At 35.5% G+C, this 25588-nt stretch overlaps 1 protein-coding gene and 1 long non-coding RNA gene across 4 annotated transcripts in view; one reads left to right on the top strand and one right to left on the bottom strand.

Annotated features, from left to right (window-relative positions):
• Nucleotides 1-41: 41 nt before the first annotated feature.
• On the bottom strand, nucleotides 42-9448 carry rint1 (RAD50 interactor 1). Of its 2 annotated transcripts, none has more exons than XM_058773772.1 (13): nucleotides 9204-9448; nucleotides 8054-8295; nucleotides 7785-7958; nucleotides 7562-7702; nucleotides 6260-6416; nucleotides 6051-6161; nucleotides 5495-5720; nucleotides 5279-5416; nucleotides 4996-5195; nucleotides 3501-3718; nucleotides 823-1003; nucleotides 333-451; nucleotides 42-262 (listed from the first exon to the last, which is right to left on the bottom strand). In XM_058773772.1, the coding sequence occupies exons 1-13, from the start codon at nucleotides 9414-9416 to the stop codon at nucleotides 49-51; spliced, it is 2334 nt and encodes a 777-aa protein (XP_058629755.1). In that variant the 5' UTR covers nucleotides 9417-9448; the 3' UTR covers nucleotides 42-48. The 2 variants fall into 2 exon arrangements, with proteins under 2 accessions (XP_058629755.1, XP_058629757.1); XM_058773774.1 differs by having other exon boundaries at nucleotides 6057-6161.
• Nucleotides 9449-15100: 5652 nt separating this feature from the next.
• LOC131539142 (uncharacterized) overlaps nucleotides 15101-25588 on the top strand; it is a 33026-nt gene continuing 22538 nt past the window's right edge. The window contains exons 1-3 of one of the 2 annotated variants that reach the window (XR_009270782.1): nucleotides 15101-15141; nucleotides 20109-20253; nucleotides 20538-20641. This is a non-coding gene — a long non-coding RNA (uncharacterized LOC131539142). Of the gene's footprint in view, nucleotides 15142-19143; nucleotides 20254-20537; nucleotides 20642-25588 lie in introns of those variants that run through there. The other variant, XR_009270781.1, reaches the window with a different exon arrangement.

Raw genomic sequence — 25588 nt, 5'->3', positions numbered from 1 at the left:
TTTTAGTGCTTGGTAATGCTTTGTTAGTGCTGCTTTGTAAGTGTAAATTTATGATTGGTTGAGCCAGGCTGAGCGGAGGTTGAGTAGGATCTGCACGTCACTGGGGGCCAGCTTATAGACTCCCAGCTCATTGAGCGCTGCCTCTGGACTGGACTGCTGATGGTTCAGAAGACCATCGTCTTCCTCTGACTGCTTCAGCACATCACACAACAGCAGCGCCGGCCCAACCTTAAGAGTAAGGATGATGCAGGCCTCCTTCACACTGAGACGAGGAAACAAGAGAAATTAGAATCAGGTTATTCTAAATATTAGCTCTGATTAAATACACTTACTGTTTGAAGAAGTTTTCAGGTCTCTTGCAGTAGTGTCCAAACAGAGGGAAAAGGTTTCTGGTCATATCATATTGAAGCTGTGCCACCCCGCCTTCATTGAAATGGTTATACAGGATCAGCTAAGAGTGAGAGCAAAAAAACAGATAAACAACACGCTCTCCAACAAACTACTACATGCAGACTTCAAATACAGCTAATCCTGACTAAAATATGAAAGATTTTTCTTTTTTAAATATGTCTCTTTCTTTAACCATTCTACAATTTTAAGTTTGATTTTGAGGCTTCTGAAAGTTTGGGGTCTGTAAGATTTTTTTAATTCATATTTTTATTCAACAAGGAAACTTTTGATTATATAAAAGCAGCCTTGTTGAGTACAGGAGACTACTTTCAAAAACATTTTAGAAATCGTACCGAACCAGCATTAGCTAATCCACATTAGCTTATAATAAATTAAGGTTTAACAGTGAAAAAGTTGAAGCAAGAGACTGACGTCTTCGTAGATGAAGCTGTCAAGCCTCTCTGCGAGGCCCTGCCAGAACATCTGAAACAGAGGAAGACACAACATCTGCTGCAGCTGGAGCAGGTGATCCCTCAGACAAAGCATCATGGGACATGCAGAGCTGGATAATGACATAGTGGCTTGGTCGTTCTGTGATGGCAAAGAAATCCACCTAAAATAGACCAGATTCATTTCAGCAGTGGTGGAAAGAGTACTGAAAATTTGTACTTAAGTACAAGTACTGTTACATTGCTGAAATAATACTCAATTACAAGTAAAAGTACTGGTGTAAAAACAGTACTTAAGTAAAAGTACAAATTACTCTTCTCAAAAACTACTCGGAGTACTAGTTACTAGTTACTTTTTGGCCGGCGATATTTAATGATTTTCGTATTCATTCATATCAAAGATCTATGTGGATAATAGCTACTTTGAACAAAAGCCACTTTTAACTTACTAGCAAAGTACGTGAATTAGTGGTCATGAGACAGTTATTTCTAACTTCAATACCTTGAAAAATATCAATAGTATGGTCCCCATGAACCGGAAGTTGCAACTGACTTCAGTGTTGTGATGTATTTTCAAGTGAATATTGAATAAAGGGCAGGGTTTTATTGTGGCACACCTCCTCTCCACCTCTTGCTCATAGCAGATTCACGGTTGGATAGAAGTGGTTAAGAATATCTGCTTGTTACGTCTGACAACAAACGCTTCACCACTTCTGGGTCCTAACGCTCTGCTAGACGCCCCAAGAAAACAACAAACAGTGCTGATATACACCCACAATCTCATGTAATACTGAAAAATTATAACCCTAACCTTTATCTCCATACTGAAATCCCAGATGGCCAGACAGTGTTTCAACTAAAATATTAGTGTCTGGGACACTGTGAACACAGAGACTGTAGTGTGCACTGCAAATTTTGTATATGCTTAGCTTAAATATGTAGTATTAAATAGTGCTCATAAATGGCTGTTGAGATAGTATTCTCAGATGAAATGAGTTGAGGCTTGGACCTGGAAACAGCATTCCTCATGTCATACTTAAGAGGATTCTCCCCAAGCTGTCAAACTCACGTCATCAGAGTGAGACACCATTCCCGAGCAGAAGCAAATTTTCAGTTTTTGATTAAAGATTACGACGGCAGACTTTTTTGTTTTTTTCGGTGTGTATTGACTTGCACAGTTTAATTGTTCACCACAAGACTAGTAATGTGCACTAAAAAAGTAAGTAGGGTCATTTTTTGATTTCATGACGACTTTAATAATTTTCAATATCATTTGCAAAACTATACTGTATACTGCCATACGTATTTTAACATCATATTTTTTTTGTTCATCCATTTTTTTCAAGGCAATCATTATGTCAAGCTTTGAGTGGTTTAATCCAAGTCTTCTAAAAAGACACGTTCACTTTACATGATGAACATTTTCAAATAGATACACATATAAACAGTGATCAATTACCATTACAAAAATCTCAATCTTAAACATTTGCTCATTCTGTGTATTTGTATCTTTAAAATAGGGTAACTTTATTGCAAATGCAAGCTTGATTTCAAATTTGATTTCAAACTAAATTTAATTTACAGAAAAAAGGCAAATACACAGTCAGTAATAAAATTATAAAACAAATGACCACAATTCAGTTGAGGTATTCAAAATATGACAAGACTAAATTTTTATAAGCAGTGTTTTAAGAGCCATATATGTTATTTATTTAGATAAAAGGAACATCAGATGGCTTTGACCTGTAATGTCTGTACAATGATGCAGTTACACAGACTAGGATATTTATATGAACAAATCATACAAGTATCCCATTCCAAAACATTTCTAGCATAAACTTACATTGTAAAGAAATTAAAGATCCATCTTTGATTGTTGAAAGACTTTCTGGTGCATTTCACTTACAGCCAATAAAATTTCCCAGTAGCATTTCCATCGGTCAGGCGTGGATCTATTCTGAATGATAACCTTTCACAAAGTTTAATCCAGGAGCAAAGAGAAATTTCTACTTTAAAAGTCAAGTCAAGTCACCTTTATTTATATAGCGCTTTTACAATACAGATTGTGTCAAAGCACTTAACAGTATCAAATTGGAGGATAGAGTGTCCGCGGCTTTTCCCGCGGTTCAGATATCAGGGCTTTTATTGGTCCGTTTACGATCGGATATTTTTATTGGCTACTGAAATGCCGTCAAAGGTTTGAATATCAATTCAAATTGTGGGCGTACTCAGTAACGAACTATGATTTAAAAGTAACGAAGTAGATTATTTTGCAAAATTTGTAATGAAGTACAAGTAAAAGTACAGCTTTAAAAATATACTCAAAAAAGTACAAGTACCCGAAAAAACTACTTAATTACAGTAACGTGAGTAGTTGTAATTCGTTACCTCCACCACTGCATTTCAGACACTCAAACTTCAAAACCTGGTACAGAAAGAGCCTTGAAATAATTCCACTATGCCCCCAGCTACCCAGAGATCACTGCTGAGATTGAAACCATCCTAACTAATTTTCTAGTTTCCTAATTTCGGTTAATTAAAGAGCCATTTAGCAGCGTGGCCTAAAGAAAACTAAACATGGACAAAATGCACATCCTCATAAGGCATCTATTAAACTATATCTATTAAACACAACTGTTTTTAAGTTATTCCCACCCGTACCTGTCCTTGCAGTATGGCTGTGCCTTCTCTTTGACATCTCTCATGACTGCATCCAGTAATCGTCCCAGCATGTCTCCTCGTAGCCTTTCCAGGAGGGCCAACAGGGCCTCAAACAAAGATTCTTCCAGAGAGGCCAGACGCCCCGTCTCCGTGGCCCCAAGAGGACCTAGGATATCCTCGCCAACTGACACTGCAGCCTGCTGCAACTGTAAGAAGAACTGAGAGAAAACAAAAGGAAAGTGATTTTGTGCTGTATATGCTTCTGTTCTCAATCAAGACTTTGAAAAAATATTTGATAAATTTATTTATTAATGGGTCATGGACGAATAAGAGGGTACAAAACAAAAATCTTTTTAAAAAAAAGTCTTAGAAATGTACTATTTGTATTCATGTAGGTTTAATACTTTTTTTTTATTTTTTATCATTTTAAAGAAATTATTACATTTAATAATGCTAAAAAAAGTGGTTTAATGTGGTTTAGCTATTATAAGGAATATTTAGCTCCCACGTTGAATACATGTGAACATACAGTACACACTAATTTTTTTTAAATATATTTTTCAAAAAATGTTAAATTACAAAAAAAATAAAAAATTATATATATATATATATATATATATATGTATATGTGTGTGTGTGTGTGTGTGTGTAGTTGACAAATAAGAATTGGACTGTGTCCTATGGTGTGACATAGGAAAAATGTAGAAAAAAAAACCTTAACATACAAATAACATGAGAAAAATGTATCTTCATTCTTAGAATTATAAATAACGAGAGAGGTTTATCTTCAGTGTTAGAGGTTTTTTTTTTTTTCATTCTTTTTTGATTCTTGCTGTCACACCAACTACCCAATATATATATATATATATATATATATATACACACACACACACATATATACATACATACATATACTTTTATATTTAATATCATGAATTATTAATTCATAAATATTACATTAAGTAGTCGCACCACATGACATTATAAAATCTGAACTAAACTTTCCTTGTCATAAAAAGGTCAAAATATATTTCATATAAAATATATTAATATATTTTAAGATACTTATTGACCTGGAAACATAGTCATGTTAGTTACACCACATGCCTTGGGAAATTTGGTGGACAAGACTTCTTCAAATATTAATAAGCAGTTTTGTAAAAAAAAAAAAAAAAAAAAAAAATTTAACTAGGAAACTATTATTAAAACGTTAAATGACTGTTACTGCAAAAATAAGCAACATGTCCCTCATTATCCTCATAATGTCCAATCCTGCTCCCGGAGGGCCAGTATCCTGTAGTTTTTAGCTCCAACTACCTTCAACACAACTCATGTTTCTAGTGAATCAGAAGACCTTGATTACTTTGGTTCAGGTGAGTTTAATTAGCATTGGAGCTAAACTCTGCAGGACAGTGACCCTCCAGGAACAGGTTTGGACACACCTGCTCTCGTACAAATGTTACTGTTAGCCTCAGTGTGACTCAAAAACACTTACAACATTGTCCCCCCAGTCACTGAGAACAGTGGAGATGTAGTTGGCAGCATTGAGGATGGCGCAGTAGCGAGGGCTCAGTGGCTGTCGGGACTCCTCTTTCATGACCTGCGTGAGGCGGATACGGAAATCATCTACCAGCTCCTTCTGCAAAGCCAGGAAACTGAGCTGAGCCCGCGGACACGGCAGAGAGCGGTATCGTTCTAAGAGATGGATGGCGCATAGATTTAGAAAAAAGTTTTAACCTTAAGAATCAAAAATGAGGATGATTTTTTATTATGGATACCTGTGATGACCAGCAGAAGGGTCATGAAGGTCTCAGCACAATCTGGTGCTTTGAGCTCATCCATATCAGTGATGTCTTTGTACTGAGAGCTCCAGGCTCCCTCTGCAGACAGCATAGCGTCCACTTTTTCCACAGCCACTAGAGAGCAACATACTAAATTTAATTCACCATAGAAACTGAAAATTCGACGTTCAAATTCGTAGCATTTACACTCACTCTTTCTCTCCACACTGAGCCATTTCTGGAGCACGGTCTCCTCCAGTAGTATGTGCAAGATGCCGGGATAGGCTCGAGGGTAACTGTGGGTGCTGCGGAGCTCTTTTTCAAACTGCAGCACCTCGTCCACTAGGTGGCAGAAGAGAGCATCGTCGTAGAGCAATCGAGGAGCATCGTGGGCGAGCTTCTCCTGCGCCAGAGTCAAGAGTCCTCTGCACAGCTCCACCTGGAGGACAGATTGATAAAACTTCAAGGCCTACAGATGGCTTTGATGCACTAAAACAGAATTAGCTACAGATCTTCTCATTCATATTGTGATGTACATTTAAGTGAAATGTGTTCTAGAAAAAAAATGGTTCTATCAATAGGTTGTTGATTGGATGGAGGCCGATCTGAATGCAAGCTTGCAGTCAATTGTAAGAAAGGGACGGGGATTTGACAAATCTGCCATATGTCACCAAAGAGAAAACGGTTGCTTTACTGGAATAAGTTATGAAATTTTGATTAAAAAGTACAAGGTGAAATTTAGAAAATAGAATTTAACCAATGAGCATACGCTTGCATTAACTTTGGCCCCAGCACGATCCAATATAGGCTGAATCTTCTCATCCATAAAGTTGGAGCTGTTTCCCATCCAAATGAGGACTTGGGTCAAATACCACTCTGGCTGTAAAGGTGAAAGATTTAAGTTAATATCATATCATTGATGCACATATGATAATTTATCAATAGTTTGCCTACTCACACAAATGTGTAATCGCTAACCTTGCTTAAGTTGTTGGTCTGGCGGTTTCCAGTGAAGTGATACCTGAACCTCTTACTGAGGGGAAGCAGCATGATCTGAATGGGCAGTGAGAGTGGAGGAGTCTGGGACTGCCCAGGACGAGACGGTGTTTCTTTCTTCTCTGATATAAGGTCATCGCTTCAAGACCTGTTAAGGAAAATTACCAGCTTTGCACATAAAAAAAAAATAAAAATAAAAATAAAATAATTAATAACCTAAATAAATGTAAAAATGAGTAAAAAATAAATAAAATAAAAATACTCTAAATAAAATAAAATAGTTGGTCTGAACAGTATCTTGTGTAGTTTATTATACACTTTAAGAAAATTAAAAAAAAATAATAATAACATAATAATATAGTTGGTCTTAACAGCATCTGGTGTAGTTTGTCTTCCACTTTAAGCAAATAATTGTGACCCCAGATAAAACAATCCAGAAGAGTTTATTAGGAAAATGAATTAGCATTTAATAAATAAAAATACTGTATAAAATAATTAGTCTTAACAGCCTCTGATGTAGTTTGTCTCACACTTTAAGAAAATCTTTGTATAAAATAAATGAATCTTTAAAAAAAGAAAAATAAATAATTATAAAATAATCAATAATACTCTAAATAAAATAAAACAGCATCTCATGTAGTTTCTCACACTTTAAAGGAATAGTTCACCCAAAAATAAAAATCCTGTCGTTAATTACTCGCCCTCATGTCATTCCAAATCCCACATGATCTTCAATCGTCTTGGACACAAAAATGTAAGATATTTTTGATTAAATCCAAGAGCTTTCTGACCCTGTATAGACAGCAATGCAACTGACACGTTCAAGGCCCAGAAAGATAGTAAGGACGTCGTTAAAATAGCCCATATGCTATACTCTCATGAAGGCAACACAGAAGAGAAGAAATTGTTGAATAAAGTCATTATTTTTGTTTTTTTGCACACAAAAAGTTGTTCTCGTAGCTTCATAACATTGCGGTAGAACCACTGATGTCACAGCGACTATTTTATCGATGTCCTTACTACCATTCTGGGCCTTGAACGTGTCAGTTGCGTTGCTGTTTATGCAGGGTCAGAAAGCTTAGAGTCTTACGGGTTTGGAACGACATGAGGGTGAGTAAATAATGACAGAATTTTAATTTTGGGTGAACTATCCCTTTAAAGATATTGTTGTGACCCCGAATCAATCAAACCCCTCTGGTTATGGACACCGAAACAATCCAGTAGAGTGTATTGAGAAAATGAATCTATATTAAAGTGGATTTAATTCCAGAAGATTAAGGATACGAGGTCTGGAGAGAGAGAAGTTGGGAGACCAGTAGCTCCAGCTGGCTGTTGAGCTCCTGTGCGTTGGCCGGGGGAGAGAGGGTCTGTGTTGGGGGCGAGATGAACGGCCAGTGGAACTGCGTCAGGACTTCCTCAAAATCACTGGAACAGAACCAAACATTTAGTGTGAACTTATATTAATATTTATTCATTTAAACATATAATTCAAAATAAGTCTTAATACCTGGCCAGTTTGTCTTTAAGGATCTTGTGCCAAAAGCGAAGTGTTTCTCTGAGGAAAGCCTGCAAGTGGCTACAGCCTGACTCCCGCAAACCCATATCCAGAGAGGCCATCCTGTCTATTGCACTGACCGCATCCCACACGCTATTGGTCATCAGATACTGCTGGATGCTGTCACTAATGCAACACAAAAGAAATGAAGTGGAACCCAGTGTAAAACCTTCAGTGCCCTCCAAAATATCTGGACACACAGTTTAGAGTTGAACCCTTACCTGAGTTCCTCAATACGAGCCAGACATTGAAGGTACTTCATATGCCTCTCTAATGTGTCTAGCTGACCCAAGACCTGCCCGATGCTGTCGGCCCAGACCTGTGAGCCCTGCAGATGCTGCTGCAAAGTGTTGGACAAAAGTCTCTCCTTCTCCAGTAAAGACTCCAGCTTCACTCGAGACTCCTCTGCCGCGGACAGGGCAGCCGACACACGCAACGGCACTGAAGAGGACACAGTCAGCACCTGCATGCACACACAAATGCTGGTTTACAAATAAATAAAAGTAATCCTAAAATAAATAAATAAAATGCACAAAAATCATAATTTCTATAATTTTATAAATAACACCAAAATACTAAATAATTAATAGCAGAACTATAAGTATATAAAACAAAAATACTAAATACATAAATAATACAGAAAAATAGAACATAAATTATACATAATATGGGTCGAAGAGTAAAAGGGGTTTTCAGGCTTCAAAACAATAAAGATTTAATACGGCTTTCATGTTTTTTGGGGGGGGTTTTTAGCATAAAATAATTACTATCATACATGTTTTACCGTGATTTACAGCAGACACTCGCTAAAATGTAATTCAGTGTAACAACTGTTTATTCACCAAAAAAAATCTTGTCAGCCATATTTATAACAAGAAATACTGAATGACTGTATTTAAGGATCACAGTGCAGCTCCCAAAAACTAATTAATCGTAATTTTAAATCTTTACCACTATCCTTCAAACTGCTAGAATTTAAAAATGTATAATTTAAAATGTAATACAATTTAGTACGACCACTTTTTACTTTTATATATTTTATTAAGTACAGGTCAGAATGGCACGCTGAATGACAATGGAACATAATTTCACCAATACACTAACATTTTATTGTCACAAAAGTTATTTAAATCATTAAAGTAGACAATTCACTTGCATTTAATATGCTTTCAGCATATTTCACGCAGTCACAAATAATAAATAAAACAGAAATACTAACGAAATAAATAAATAGTCAAGCATTTGGTGTAGTTTGTCTAACATGTTAAGCCAAACGTAATAAATAAAATTAACGTAATAAAATTGCTTAACTCTTTTTTATTCTTTACAACACTTAAATTCTGTTAACGGAGTCTGTGTGGCTTTATTTACCTGCTCCTCCAGCTGCTTGTTCTCTAATGTCAATTTCTCCAAAAGCCCTGACACCTTCTTTAGCGACTTAAGGTCGCCACCTATCTCTTTCTGAACAAGTGCAACTACACCATCTGTAAAGTTTCCATCCTCTGAAGGAGACTCAGAGTTAGTGCTGTCTGCACGCTCTAGATGAGAAAGCTCATTGTTGTGCTTCATCATGTGCGCTGCCATGTTGCTCGACACGTCATCAGCGGGTTGTGCCCGCTGCTCCCTCTAGTGGCAGAAAGTACTCCAAAATGTGTTTTGTTTTATGTTTAAATTATTGATTTAAATCTTGTACTTCTGCTAAAATTATAACAAAAATGCTTTTTTTTTTTTTTTTTTTTTTTGACAGAAACTAGGGCTACCAATAAGCATTAATCACATTATTATTATTATGATAATATATAATAATATATGAAGATATATAATATTTTATTTATTAAATTATTCAAACGTAACGTAATTTGCTTTAAATAATTTTAACAATTTCTGAAATGTTTTAAATGTAAATTTAAACGGAAAAAAAATTGGCTCATGAATATTAATATACGTGATTACGTAATCAAAACCGTTTACGTAACCTAATTAACATTCATGAGCTCAACCTTCGACGGCGTTGTGTCTAGCTTTTCTTTCTGGCAGGCATGGATAAATCAAATACATACATTAATTTCATGACAAAACGACATGTATGTGTTTAGAAACAAGTTTCACTATATAGCTAACGTTTCACTATATAGTTATAACAACGTAGACGCAACAGCTTTAAGACTCAAGTCATCAAACAGACGTAAACAATGGAAAATGAGACCGGTTGATACGTCCGCTTTTAGTAAACAGCCATAAAATATAAATATCGCGGCATAGGTGCATCTATATTTACGTTACATTTTGATCGAAAAGTGTCCAAATATTTGCCAAACGTATGCTTTGTGCGTTCCTGCATTAATAACATTATTTTTTGCTTGTGTGCCAGCAACGGAGACACTAACGTCACTGTCACCACGTTTAGTGCTGTAAAAGCAGTTATACAGTATTTCATGTCATTTCCTAGTATTGTGGTCGTGCAAAAGACATAAATCGCCCAAAAATGTTATTTCTTGGCTCATGTAGTTGCAGGAGGCGCTGGCATAAGTGCCTGCAGGCCTCTGTGAGACACTCCTCTGGTTTGAGGTTTCCTGACATGACTCTGACAGGGCTCTGCTGGCCTTGGATGGCAGAAAGGACATAAGTTGTTAAGGATCTTGAGGTTTGAGAGTGTTTGCCAAAGTCAATTCTGGCCTGAGCAGCAGCTGTATGAAGTTTCTTAAACTGGCACATTACACCAGTCCAGCTTAGCATGGCAGTCAGCATCACACAGTCCCTTCAAGTATATGTATAGCACCCTGAAAACTGGACCCCTTCTTTTGTAACTGTACCCAGATGAATACTGGTGAGTCTGTTGTGTGTTTTGGGATTTATTAAATAAAAAAAAAGTACACAAACACATATTGTACACACAAATAATATTATGGTAATTAATATTAATACAATTATACAAATTTAAACACATTTATACATATAATTTTACAAATAATTATATTATCAATAATACTGTACATATACAAATATGAATTATTATTGCAATAAATAGTATTTTTTAATGTTAGACATTATATTTATAATTATTTATAATATTATTAATAATAAAATAATATTATAAACTGTACATTTATAACTTAAATGCATATTATTATTGTGTCTTTTAAATAATTAGATATTCATTTTAAATTTAAAATATGTATGTTTTAAAATATAAGTAATGTTTATATGTGCATATACTGTGTATATATATATATATATATATATATATATATATATTCACATGTGTGTATATTTAAACATAATAATATTTAAAATACTTAAAATAAATATTTATTAAAAATAAATAAATATGTGTGTTATTTATTTAATATTTAATAATTGTATTTATTTATTTTTGTAGAGTTTATTTTTTGAACAGCCTCTGAATGCTACAAAAAGCTTTGTGAAACATTTTCTCTTCCCTTGAAAAGCCTATTTATGAATCTATTCCTGTTTTAACTATGCACAATTGCATGGTTTATTCAATTCAGCTTGTTTTTTTCTTACTAGGTCATGACCTACCAGTTGAAGCTCCAGCACCCTAAAGGCATTTGTAACATATCTGCATTTTCAAGCTGTCAGAAGAAAATGAAAAATGAGTCAGCCAAGTGTACCACAGCCAGACAGTGTTATCGTCAGGGGAGGGGGTGATCAAGAACTTTGTTCCGGGACGTTGATGAGCATAGCCTACTCATTTGGCCCCAGGGGAGAGGCGGCCCACCCATCAAAATTTGGTTCCAGGCCCTAAGGATTTTAACGATGACAACGGCAGAGTGACAATCTTGAGCTCCCAGTCTGAGTCAGAGAGTGAAGCCAGGCAGTGCTGACAGCCAGAGGTGGACAGTAACGAAGTAAATTTACTTGAGTATTGTACTTAAGTACACTTTTTGCGTATCTGTACTTTACTTGAGTATTATTTTTTCTGGAAACTTGCGACTTTAACTTCACTACATTTGAAAGACAGATATCGTACTTTTTACTCAACTACATTTATATCATCAAGGTCCCCAAGTAGAAAGTCGTTATATTTAGCAGTTTTTACAGTGTGTGCATTTTCAGATTCACTGAACCCTTTTCAATCCGGCCTCCGATCTGCCAGGACCTTCCTGTGTTGCCAAGTGTTACAGTATTTCTAAGCCTGCAGTTTTCCGCCTAGCTTTGAATGGACATTTGGCTGATTTGTTTTACGCAAATCTGGCAACCTCGGGATCTTCCCCACTAAACTAATGTAAATGTCTGCGCTACTGCACAGCTAAAAGCGCTCTAAAAAGGCATGTGTTAACTCATTAAAGCCCTTTGGAAAATTAACCATGTTTTTACTATAGTAACCATAACTATGGTATTTGCAGTAAAATATATATATAAAACTTAGGCCTACTGGTAAATTGCTGCTAAAAACTGGTCAGGGGAGTATACAAATCTGAACATTATTTTATTGTCAAAACACTGGACATAAATACATATACATATACATATATATATATATATATATATATATATATATAAATTTTTTTTTTTTTTGTGCAAACAAATGATCAAAAAGTAGGCTAAATTAAAACTTTGGAATCTAAACTGGGAATCAATAAGAACTGAAATCAATTAGCAGAATCAGAAACAGAGTGGATAAAATTCAAATAATACCCAAACCTAGCCACATGTTGTGAAGTTCACTGATTTCTGAGCATTTTATGAACACTGATCAGTTGATGGCAAAATTCAAAAAGATGGTTATTTGGTGCAACCTTCACACCCGTGGCCATACTGAGAGAGTATGTTCCAGTTTTCTGAAGAGACTAAAGGTTTGTTTTCTTTTCAATGTTTGCTTTGTTGCCTAAAATGAACCATATCATAGACTTCAATATCTCTTTGAAAAAGAACTGTGTAACTTTTAAACAAGTATTAAAATGAGTTCAATGTAGTTGTAGGAGTGTTAAATAAATAAAAAATAATAAAGATGATTTTCTTCATTCAGTTGTTCCATTTCTATAGGTTTGGTAACATAAAAGCTCTTAAATCCAAAGATAATACAAGCTAATGAGTGTATTCAGTAGGTTGCATTAGTGGCATAAGTATACAACAATGCGACAATAAAACAATGCATTTACTTTTTACTTTTGATACTTAAGTACTTTTAAAAACATGTACTTCCGTACTTTTACTTAAGTAAAAATCTGTCTTTACAACTTTCACTTGTAGTGGAGTAGTATTTGACTAGTGGTATCTGTACTTTCACTCAAGTAATGAAGTTGTGTACTTTGTCCGCCTCTGCTGACAGCCCAGGAAAATATGAATCGACTAGGGAGACGGGACTGTTTAGGGAAGCTTTTGCACCATCCCAACCAACTCAGCTCCTTTTGTAGTTCATACCAAAGACTTAAAACAAAATTTACATATTTAGTTCTACAATCGTGGCCAAAAATATCGGCACCCTTGGTAAATATGATCAAAGAAGGCTGTGAAAATTAATCTGCTTTTTTAATCCTTTTGATCTTTTATTTTAAAAATTCACAAAAATCTAACCTTTCATTGGATAATAAGAATTTAAAATGGGGGGAAATATCATGAAATAAATGTTTTTTCTCAAATACACGTTGGACACAATTATTGGTACCCCTAGAAATTCCTATGAGTAAAATATCTCTGAAGTATATTCCCATTCATATTCACAATTTTGAGCACTCCAGGGTGATTATGAACATGAAATTATTCAGCCATGGCTTCCTGTTTCACAGAAATATAAATAGGAGGGAAAACAAAGCCCAAATTCCCTTAATCATCCATCACAATGAGAAAAACCAAAGAATATATTTATGATGTGCAGCAAAAGATAATTGAGCTTCACAAATTAGTGAAGTGGCTTTAAGAAAAGAGCTAGAGCAGTGAAAATTCTCATTTCCACCATCAGGGCAATAATTAAGAATTTCCAATCAACATAAAATGTTACGAAACTGCCTGGAAGACCACGTGTGTCTATATCGTCCTAATGCACGGTGAGAAGAAGAGTTTGAGTGGCTAAAGACTCTCCAAGGACCACAGCTGGAGAATTGCAGAAAATAGTTGAGTCTCGGGGTCAGAAAACAGCACCTACATCACCACATGTTATTTGGGAGGGTTTCAAGAAAAATTCTCCTAGCTCATCCAAAAACAAACTCCAGCATATTCAGTTATCAGACACGACTGGAACTTCAAATGGGACTGGCTTCTATGGTCAGATGAAACTAAAAAATGAGCTTTTTAAACAGCAAACACTCAAGATGGGTTTGGTGAACACAGGGATAAAAAGTACCCCATGTGTACAATGAAATATACTGCTGTATTTTTGATGTTGTGGGCCTATATTTCTGCTGGAGGTCCTGGACATCTTGTTTAGACACATGGCATCATGGATTCTATCAAATACCAACAGATAAAAAATCAATAAGTGACTGACTCTGTTAGAAATCTTATAATGGGCCATGTTTGGATCTTCCAACCGTACAATAATCCAAACACAGACCTCAAAAACAACACAAAAATGGGTCACTGAGCACAAAACCAAGCTTCTGCTGGCCATTCAAGTCCTCTGACCTGAACCCATTAGAAAATGAGTGGTGAACTGAAGAGGAGAAGCACCAACATGGAGCTGGGAATCTAAAGGGTCTGGAGTGATTCTGGATGAAGGAATGGTCTCTGATCTCTTTTCAGGTGTTCTCTAACCTCATCAGGCATTATAGGAGAACATTTAGAGCTGTTAAACTGGCAAATGGAGGTTTCAAAAAGTATTGAATAAAAAGGTGCCGTTAATTGTGGCCAATGTGTATTAGAGAAAAACATTTATTTCATAATGATATTTCCCCCCCATTTAAAATTTTTATTATCCAATGAAAGCTTAGATTTTTGTGAATTTCTTAAATAAAAGATAAAAAGGATTAACAATGCAGATTAATTTTCACAGCCGCCTTTGATCATATTTACCAAGGGTGCTGATATTTTTGGCCATGACTGTAAGCATTTCTCCAAAAAAAAAAAAAAAACTAAAGTTGTTACTGCGATAGATGCTATCTGATGTTAAAAAATAAATAAAAATGTGGCTGGCCAAGATTCAGAGTTACCTGAGGGTGATATGTCACTATGTCTGTCACCATCCTTGTTGCTGAAACAAGATAATTGATCTCACTGTGAGATAAAGGTTTAACAGTCTTTTGTTGTTATGTTTTTGTCATGTGTACCCATGGATACATATCTCATGATTTTTTGTTTTGTTTAAACAGGTCCAGTATGCATGATATAGATCCATATGCACCATCATAAGGTACAGTAATCTCTTTCACTATAGACAAAGGTCATATTACTACAAACATCCAGCAGCACTCCATAATCCCACATTACAGTCTGTCTGTGAAGTATCAAGAGTCCTTCTGAATGCTTCAAAGTGGCAGTGGGTGACCAGTGAAGTTATTGCTATTCAAAACAGAACTGGGAGCATGTTTTTCCCACATTCCTCACCCAGCTGTTTGCGTGTGAATAGAGGGGCTGCACAAGTTTGCATGAGAGATTGTGTGTGTGTGTGTGTGTGTGTGTGTGTCTGTGTGAATGTCCTTCCTTGTCTGTCTGTTTTCCTCTGTCAAATGTCACTGATTTAAGAACATTTTAAGTTCCGTAATATCTCAATCAATGTTCAACCCTCAGAGACACACTGTAACATCACAGTGCAATCAAATAATGCCTATTTTCACTAAATATAGCTCACACTCTGAAATACATTATAGTAACAATATAGAAAAAAGTATTTTTTTGGAGAGGGGGATTTTGCAATAAATAATTTATATAATTTTTAAAATTATTTTTCTGTGTGTATGTGCACTTTGCAATGAAATAATATTAATATTATTTAAATAGTAAGTGTAATAAGTCATTTTTAGTGCAATTAATTTTAAATAAATATGGGTTGTAATTAGATACATTATATAAGTTAGATACAATAATTTATAAATGAATATATATATATATTTATTACATTTTTTAGGAATCTTCAGGAATGTAGGGCTCAAACGCCATGTCTACACCGGACATCACTTATACTTATAAACTTAAAAGTTTTAATGAGATAAGAATACATTTTTGACTTTAGTCGCATCATAACTCTGTATACCTTTTTTTATAAATATGCTCAAATATTTTTATGTCAATTAACAGAGGAAAGTAAGGTGTTGAGGTCTCAAGAAAGCTGAAAAAAAATATGTATTTGTACACTTAAAGGGATAGTTTACCCAAAAAGGAAAATTACCCCATGATTTACTCACCCTCAACACATTCTAGGTGTATATGACTTTCTTCTTTCAGACGAATACAATCGGAGTTATATTGAAAATTTGAATTTTTGGGTGAACTATCCCTTTAATTATAGCTAGCGATGTTTTGCAACACTGAAGACTCATTTTTCTTCAGAAATTTACTGCAAAACAAAATATGCTTTAAAACCAATTACTACAACCACTATCAATCTGAATGTCTCTGAGGACTGAGAAGTAATGGGGTCGTTATTCCTGGTATGTTTGTGCAGGGGTATCGTGTGGAATGTCTGTACATGTGTGTGTGTGACTGGAGAATTCACATTTGGGGGCAACAGTCACACAGAATGGTGTTATGAGTCAGAGGCTCTCCTGTGGACAGGGTAAAAGAAGACTGTAAAGATCTCTAATAATGTGGCCTTTTGATCTAGTGCTGCTTTGACATTCCACTTCAGTTAATAAACAGCCCAACAAATCATCATGAAAGCCGAAACATCACAAAATCAACAGTAAACCGTTTTTTCTCTTTTTTTTTTTGGTAATTAAAGCCTTTATTGTTGGAAAAAGCCACTTTTTATTGGCTTGAGTCACAAAGGTGATGATGCCTCCTTTGTTTGTGGCTGTTTTAATTAATGTATCAATGGAATTTCTGTAAGAGTAAGCTACACTTCTAAGTACAAAGTAATCAGTTAGCCCTTGGATGGTGACGAGGTATTCTGCATGTATATGTGTGTGCGAAGCCCGGCCCGTTTCTCTCCTCCTGCTCCCGGGAGCTTGTTTTCCCAGATTTGGGAGTTGCAGGTGCAGCGTCCAGCTGCAGCTCCGTTGCGCACGCCAACAGCATGAATCATTTTCCCTCCTTTCAGAGCAGTGAAATCAAAGCATATGGAGGACGTAAAAGAAGGGGTGCATGTTTTATCTGGATCTTTACCATCACTCCATTAAGCTATGTTACCAAGCTGAGTGTGGAAAAAAAGAGAAGATCCTGTGTGCATATGCATGTTTGTGGGCTGCTTTCAGATAGGGAGTGAAGGGCAGTGAAAATCAAGCTCTCACAGTCGAGTTCACAGCCCTGGCTTGATTGTTTTTCTTGTCTTGGCTCATCTTGGGCCGTCAGTGTTGTCATATTGTCCATGTGCATGGAGGCACACAGGCCCTGAGAGAAACAGAGAGGGACCACACATGGAGATCGAAGCCCCAGGGAGTATCAGGCCTGTGTGGAGTGCTTTGCCAGGACCCAAGTCGCCTCGCTTCACTGCTTGTCATTGGATCTCAGATCTGCTGATAAAATTTGCCCCCCTCTCCTCTTTTAAAGTGATGAAATGTCTCTCCTTACCCAGCCCACCTGGGTATAGGTGAAAGAGGTCCAATAAGTCCCTCTGAGTAAGTGTGGTCTGTAGCTGAAAGCGCGCTCATAAATGAGGTCGGTGTGGTCTGAAGATTATATGCATCCACCACCTCTATTAAGAGTGACACTAACAATGCATTTTCAATGCTCTGTTTTGTGTGCACAGACAAACACACACAAATATGGTGCACTCAGTTTTGTTTTTTTCTGCTGGTCACACAAATCTGTGGCCTCGATGTGGTGGCCAGCTCCATTTGAAATAAAATGGAGCTTTTTTTCAGACACTGATATAACTGGAGTCTTCATATAATGAGAGTGTACATAATGTTTAACTAGACTTCTAGAAGTACAGTATATCAATACTGTGTCTGTTATTTGCTGAAATTAGAGTTTTTGTTTTGTTTCTTGTTATTGGACAATATTGTCAATGTGGTAACACTTTAGAATAGGGAACACTTATTCACCATTAACTACGACTTTTCCCTCAATAAATTCCTAATTTGCTGCTTATATTAATAGCAGCTAGTAAGGTAGTTGTTAAGTTTAGGTATTGGGTAGGATTCGGGATGTAGAATAAGGTCATGTAGAATAAGGCATTAATATGTGCTTAATTAGTACTAATAAATGGCCAATATTCTAGTAATATGCATACTAATAAGCAACTAGTTAAGAGACCCTAAAATAAAGTGTTACCGTCAATGTTATTTAAAGCTTCAGTCCGTAACTTTTGGCGTTCTAGCGGTTAATAAACAGAACTGCGTGCCTGTTGCGGAAGAACATTGTAGCCGGAGCTACTTCTCTCTGTTTACGTCTATGACGAATCACACAGGTACCGGGCTACTCCGCAGCGGTACCTACCTGAACCAGTCTAAATAGTCCAAATATAAACACTTATTACAGGTGTACCATAGTGATTCAGGACAAGCCAAAAACACGGTTTAGAAAATGAATTCATGGTGTACTCGCTTATTATATAAATTTTGTCAATTTTATTGTCTAATAATTTTATAACACAAAAAAAGTTACAGACTGCAGCATTTATGTATTATTATAGTATGTTTTATTATTTTTAATAAGCTTTTATTTAATTTTTTTATCATTGGAATTTTTATATTTACTATATTTTTTGTAATATATATTTCACCTTTAATATATTTTTTATTTCCGGTTTAGTTTTAGTAATTTACTTGTTTTATTTTGGTTGGTTGCCAGTAACATTAAGTAGCATTTCAAGTAACATTTTCATTTAAGTTTTTCAAATTTAAGTTTATTGTATACTTTTTTATTTAAACATTATTTTCATTAACAAAAGCTATTTTAATTGTTTTAGTTACGATAGCATTAACAACACTGTATATTGTATATTTAATTGTCCTCATTTTGCTCAAAAATGCTAATTTCCCCTGTTTTTAACATTTAGATCACATTTGCTGTCGTCTAACACACCTTAAGTTACTCTTTACACTTTTCAATGTAAACTTCAATGAATCTCACATTGAATATCTGTTTATTATACTGTGCATTATAATGTTGTGATGCCTAAATTCACCCATTTTTTATATATTTTGTTTCATTTTTTAATTTTGTGATGTATTAAGACAAAGTTGTTGTTGTTGTTAATAATAATTATAATAATAATAATGAAAATAATTATTTATATAAACCCTTAATACTGTCTATAGTTATTGGTTATGATCCAAAATGTGAAAAAAATTATCAGCTTTTTTGCATGGTCCAGAATTTTAATTTGTGTTAATTAACATTAATTTCTTTGTGTAAACTTTTAAATAAGGGTAAAATACTAACACACACCTTGTCATGTTAACGTCAAGTTCAACCAGTGGTGTAAGTTTGGAGTGTGGGATTTCCTGTTTATCCAAACAATGATATGAAACATTTTTGAAAAACTTTGTATGGTTTTTGTTGTATGGTTTACACACTGTAACTTTAATACGTAGCTGTAAAACGTAAGGCCCATCTGTGTCACACACTCATTCATTGTACTTCATAGGAGTCTTCTAGGATTATTTATAGTCGAGCGAATAAGACAGACCTGTGAAATCACTCCCAGCCTCTCTGATTGCTTTACAATGCCTGAAACATTATAAAGCTCTGTGAGTGACAATTGCAGTCGTTTATAATGCCCATATGTTTCTCTCTTCTTCTCAATTATAAATGAAATGGTTTTTGACCTACAGTGCAATGCTTTTACCATCAGACAGGTTAACTGCAGTGATGTCTGGCACCCGAGTTTGGAGTTATTTCAATAAAGTGCTTGATTCAACAAAAGGGCAAATGACTGAATCAAAGATGGCTGTAAATATTTGTGACACACCACCAGACAACATGGCACCTGGTGATGCCTGATAAGCCATTGCAAGTTGATCTTAACTGTTATTAACGCATTGTTTTGTTTGTCATTGCTGTGGCTGCTATGGCTGGTGTATTTTTTGGCCTAGAGGATAAAAGTAATGTAACTATGACCAAATCTCATTTCAAGCAGCACTTAATCAGCTCCATTAGTCACTCGTTACCTTTTAAATGTAAGATTAGCAGCCCTTATCCAGGCTTATTAACTTTTGTGTTTATGTTTGCACTTTGTTTCTCTTCACGTGGCCTCATCTGCCCATGCTGCTCAAGACGTCCTGGGACAACGGTACTCTAAAGAACGTGTGGCTGTCTGTCATCAGCGGGCGTCGCTTGGCTCTATCTGGGTCTTTCAGTCCTGTCTCGTCTCTCAGCATGCTGTTAGTCTTCCTTTTAACAACCCTCCACACATGCTGAGGTAAGATGTGCTTACCTTGAGTCTGCTGTGTGTTGTGTCTGCTGGCATCCCACTTCCACGAGCCAATCAGATGCGTTTTTCCAAACCATGATAAAACAGTAATTATTCACCAGAACTGTTTACAGTGATTTCTGTAGCCAAGGAACCTTTGGCACAGTAACGCGCCTTAAAATCTCTCACTTGCTTCCTTTAAAGTTAAAGAAAAATTTGCTTGTACCAAATGTATTTCTGTGGTGTTTGAAGGTACAGTATAACAGCTAATTTCTCTTACATTTGGTTTCCAGAGCTGCAAATGAAGCCACAACAACATCTCCAGTCGCCGTCACCTGTGAATTCTGGGGCTGATGAAAGAAAGTAAAGTTACCCTTGCAAGCTGGAAGAGAGTCTGGTAGGCATAGCCATTGCCTTGATGCACGTCTTTGTTAGCATTTGCATTGGGTTCGGTTTAAGGCTGTCAACTGGTGAGTCGCAAGTACAACAGCTGCTGCTTATAATGTCTGACACAATATAAGAATATTGATGTAAATTAAATAATATCAATTTTATCATATAGATTTTATAAATTAGTTATCCAATTCTATTAAAAGTGTAAGTTTTAAATAGTTTTAGAACAAATATCAAGCGATTAATTTCAGAAGATCAAATTTAGTAGTAATAAAATATATTTAAAATATGTTTTATAATATATAGCATATTTATGTAAAAATATATATTTTAATATATTATTTATATCAGTAACATTTAATATTTAACTACTTTTTTAAAATAAATATTTATACACTACCGTTCAAAGTTTTGGGGTTGGTTACTTTTTTTAAAAATATTTTTGAAAGAAATCTCCTATGCTCACCAAGGCTGCATTTGCATTTGATCAAGAATACAGTAAAACAGTAATATTGTGAATTAAAAAAAAAATGTAATTTATTCCTCTGATGGCAAAGCCACTACTCCAGTCTTCAGTGTCACATTATCCTTCAGAAATCTTTCTAATATGCTGATTTGGTGCTCAAGAAACATTTCTTATTATCATTGTTGGAAACAACTGGAAACATTTTTGTGGAAGCCAAAATTCAAAAGAACAGCATTTATTTGAGTACAATTTTAGCCATTTATTGCCTTCTTGCCAAACAAAAAAAAAAAAACAAATCTTACTGACCCCAAACCTTTAAACAGTAATGTACTCTTTGAGCAGTGGTACTCCAACTGCTCAAATAAAAGCTCAATTAGTGTAAAGTTAAGAGTTTGATCTGCGTAACCACTTGAGAATGAAATGTGACATGTAGAATTTGATGACCATGCACAGCAGCTTTATCAAGGTCAGCATCCAGGAATCTCATCCTCCACAGTGTTTTGTGATCACAATCTGTTATGAGACAGTTAATTAAATGCATGCCATTGTGACAAGCAAGGATGGGTTTTTTGCTCCTGTAGTAATAACTAGCTAAACTATAGAGAAAGGAGACGTCTGAGGAACATTTTCCAAAGTGAATTATGAAGGTAATGAAAGTGTTTCTCTCCTTAGTACAGTATCTGGTGAAATAATGCAGTTAAAACCCATGGGTGATGTCATGCAGACAAATGTTTCATAGATTGAAAATCCATCAGTCCTGTGAAAAAAAGAAAGAAAGAAAATAGTGTGTTCAATATGTTTTCGCTTATAGGATTTGACAGGTTTGAGGCGAGGAGAAAGAGAGGAGGAACGCACTAAAAAAAGTTGGCAGGGAAGAACCGCGAGCGCGTGGCAAAAAGATTCAAGTGCAACCGAGGCGGGTGAAGGGCTGATAATGGGGGGAGCTTGAACAAGAGCTGCTTTTTCATTTAACCCCTGCCTACCTCTTTACTTTGCTTTGATTCAAGGAAATGCTAGGTTTTGGAACAAAGACTTTGAAGGTTAAAGATGATAAATGCTTTGGTTGGATGTCATGCTCAGGCTATAATTTCATCTTTGGCTGGCAGGTGATTTGAAGGTCTGCATGAATTTTATGTCTTAGTATTGGTTTGTCCCTTTTTTCAAAGCCCTTGAAAAATCCTGATGATTTTGTTCTCCTGTATGATTTGATATGATCTGGGAGAATAGGTCTGGAAGAATGATCTGGAAGCGAAACCTTTGACCAACTGTACAAACTGACCACTTTTATTATGGTTTTTATTTCATGTCATAACATTTCTTTGTTTTGGAATTTTTCAAAATGCAAAAACCCTCTATTTTTTTTCCCAGATTTAAATTCAATTTTGAATCCCAGACATTGCCTCAGGCATTTGGAAGCAACTGTTTTTTTGTTTTTTTTCTATATTTGTCAGTTTTTAAAAGTTTGTAATCGTGGACCATCTTGGATTTCGTGGATCTGTTTTGGGAACAGATGCCGACTGTACTGTCCGACCTGTGTGATTAAAGAAAAATGTATCCGACAGACATTTTGCAAACTGTCACTCTGGTTTGCTGATGTTTTGAATGGAGACCACAGGTGTTGTCTGCTAACTGGGTCGGTCGTGAGGAGCTTTAGTTAGATGGGAAGGGATGTGACACCATGATGAACTGCAAATTGACTCCTTATAGTCAGTCCAAAAAGAGAGCATTATTGTCCTTTCTTTTTCATTCCCTCAAGGGAAACAGACCATGCACATCCATCAAAATCACATATTCCTACCATGAGAATTTCAGTTTTGGAAATCCAGCTCATCGGCCAGGCCAAGTAAAGTCTAGGTCAGGAAGACAAAATCATATTGACTGATTCTGGCATGGGTCCGTTTTTCTGCTTTTACTATGGATTGGCTCCTGAGAGTGAGAGTGGACGGGTTTACTATGATAAGCCATTTTTGTGGAACTGTGAAGGACGTTTTGACTGTTAAGTCAAACATATGAAATTTCAGATAATGGGCAATTGTTGGTGTTCTTAGATTTTTTTACATATGGAGGGCAGGCCTTAGTTTACCTGTTGAACCTGGCTGGTTAAACACTTTGCCACTCTTAAAGTATCTCCTGACAGATTTTTTTTTCTCTCCCTGGTGCAGTTAATGTACATTTTAAGAGCATAACATCATTTAATAGTTGGGTCATTGACATAAAATGTCAAGTACAACCTTAAAATAGTTATTTCTGGTGAACGTGCTTGAGAAATCAATCTAAATATAAAATACTGGTCACAAATTATTGGTCACTTTCTAAATAATAAAAGTATAGCACATCTACTAATAATTCTATATAAATCGTTTTTTTACCAATGCAAATATGTTAGAAACAATGCATCGTGATGCAAATGGCAACTTGTATGCAATGCACACTTTTTTAAATCGATGCATTGCATCTTTAACTTTCATGCCGATGCACCAATGTGAATCGGTGAATCTTACCATCCCTAAATAAAAGTAATTCAAATCAGTGTCATTTGGCCCAAACAACATATCTATACCTTATAGGACCCTTCATAACGATGTGTTATGCACAATAGGTCCCTTAAAATATCAGACACTTTGGCCTTTTTAAGACATGGAAAGGTTAGATCAGGATATAAAATGTCATGTGGTACAACCACTCCAATTTATAATTTTTTTTTTTTGTTGTTAATTTGTACAAACAAATAAAAATATTTCTATATTCTCTATTTCTAAACTTTCTGGAAAATACAAGATGAAACAACTTATCACTTTTTACTTGATGGTTACACAATAAACACAATTTTCACAATTTAATGACTTCGAAATTGTCATGAAAATTGTGTTTTCAAGCTATTCTTAACCATATGGAACCAACATAAACATAAATTACCTTGCTTAAGCTTGTCATGTTTTTTAAACTAGAATTTAAAAAATGTACTTTGTTTATCTTGGACTCTCTTATTTGTCATTGACCCAATTATCAATACTCCCCTTTCAAATGAAACTGCATTAGGGAAGTGTATTTAAGCTCCCTGTTCTGTCAGAACATTGCATGTTGGCATCAGATGTTTATTAGGCTGTAGGGAGTATAAAGCCTTCCTTTTTATTGCATTTCTTTTATTTAATACATTTCATAATATTTTGCACTCACCGTAAAATCTTTGAAAGGCTCGTTGGGACGCAGTCTCATACTTGGAAGCAGGATACTATTTATTCAGTATGTAAATCATGATGTAACAGTGAAAAAAACATTCCCTCATTGCATATATATATCTCCATGCCTCTCTCGACTGTCCATTTATAATCTTGAGTGGCTCGCTAAGGAATAACAAATTGGAAACGTGAAGGAGAACGTTTACCGTACTAAATAACACCAAGGTCAGTTTAGCGAACATTAGATTTGTTTTTCTTAGTGTTTGGAGGGAAAGACTGAAATGGAGAGGACTGCATTTCATCCTGCTGTGCTCTTCATCTTGTGTTACATAGATTCAGACAAAAAAGCAGGCTTTTTTTGGCCGTATCAAAGAGGGCCGCAGGACTCAAAACATCACTATGAAAATACATGACAGAGGATGAAACCTAATTCTGTTCTAGGCCCTCAGTCTAAATCAGCTTTAGTTATGGAGAGGGCTGGCAGGGAGCTTTGGTTCCACAGTTCACGCCAGGCCTCTCGACACGCAAGCTCCTGAGGAGCGTTTGCCAGTGTCCTCGTCTGAACTAGCCTGCTGATTGATTTGCACTGAGGTTCTAGCCGCCCCTCTCCCCAGCCTCAGCAGGTGGTGAGTGTTTGTGACTTGAACCAGGGAGCTATCAGGTTACATTCATTTCTTTAAGATATCATTGATAAAAATGGTGGAATAGCTCAGAAGCATCCAACCTCATTTGTTTTACACATATAGTCATAATCTCATTCTGGAAAAATAGTCTGTAGCTGTGAAAACAGATGTAGGAAATTATTGTTAGTAACCCCAGATATAAAAAAAAAAAAAAAAGTTCACCCAAAAACACAATTATGTTGTTCTGAAACCTGATCACGACTTCGTTTTTTTCCTGTGGAAAACAAAAAATGTGGAAATGTGTCTGTTTTTTTTGTTTTTGTTGCAAACCATTTAGTGAACCGTTTTATCCAAACTGAATTACAGATGAGGAATGCAAAAGTTAATGGGGTCAGAATGTTTCAATCTTTTAATTTCAAAGTATAACCTTTTGTATTTTGATTTTACTTCTTCACCCCCAAAAATAAAGTATTTTTTTATTGCCACATGTGTTTCCATGAAAAAATTTTACATTGTGTAAAAAGAGTTCTTCACAATAAATAAATAAATAACATCAAACTTTCTTTTAAGAACTGTTCACTGAAAGGTTCTTTCCAGAACCCCAAACAATTCTTCAAAAGCATCACTCTAAATATAATAATAATGGAACTTTTTTTTTTTTTGAAGAGTGTAGAACATTTCCA

Source organism: Onychostoma macrolepis, chromosome 04, assembly GCF_012432095.1.
Source record: "Onychostoma macrolepis isolate SWU-2019 chromosome 04, ASM1243209v1, whole genome shotgun sequence".
In the NCBI taxonomy this organism is placed as follows: domain Eukaryota; kingdom Metazoa; phylum Chordata; class Actinopteri; order Cypriniformes; family Cyprinidae; genus Onychostoma; species Onychostoma macrolepis.
This window is presented reverse-complemented; position numbering and strand designations above follow the sequence as displayed.

Excerpts from the sequence above, each read along its gene's own strand:
- rint1 (XM_058773772.1), bottom strand. The coding sequence starts at position 9,416 with ATGGCAGCGCACATGATGAAGCACAACAATGAGCTTTCTCATCTAGAG. Across the intron at positions 5,721-6,050 it reads GGGCCAAAGTTAATGCAAGC|GTGGAGCTGTGCAGAGGACT; the intron begins GTATGCTCATTG and ends TCTGTCCTCCAG. Across the intron at positions 263-332 it reads CCTGAAAACTTCTTCAAACA|TGTGAAGGAGGCCTGCATCA; the intron begins GTAAGTGTATTT and ends TCCTCGTCTCAG.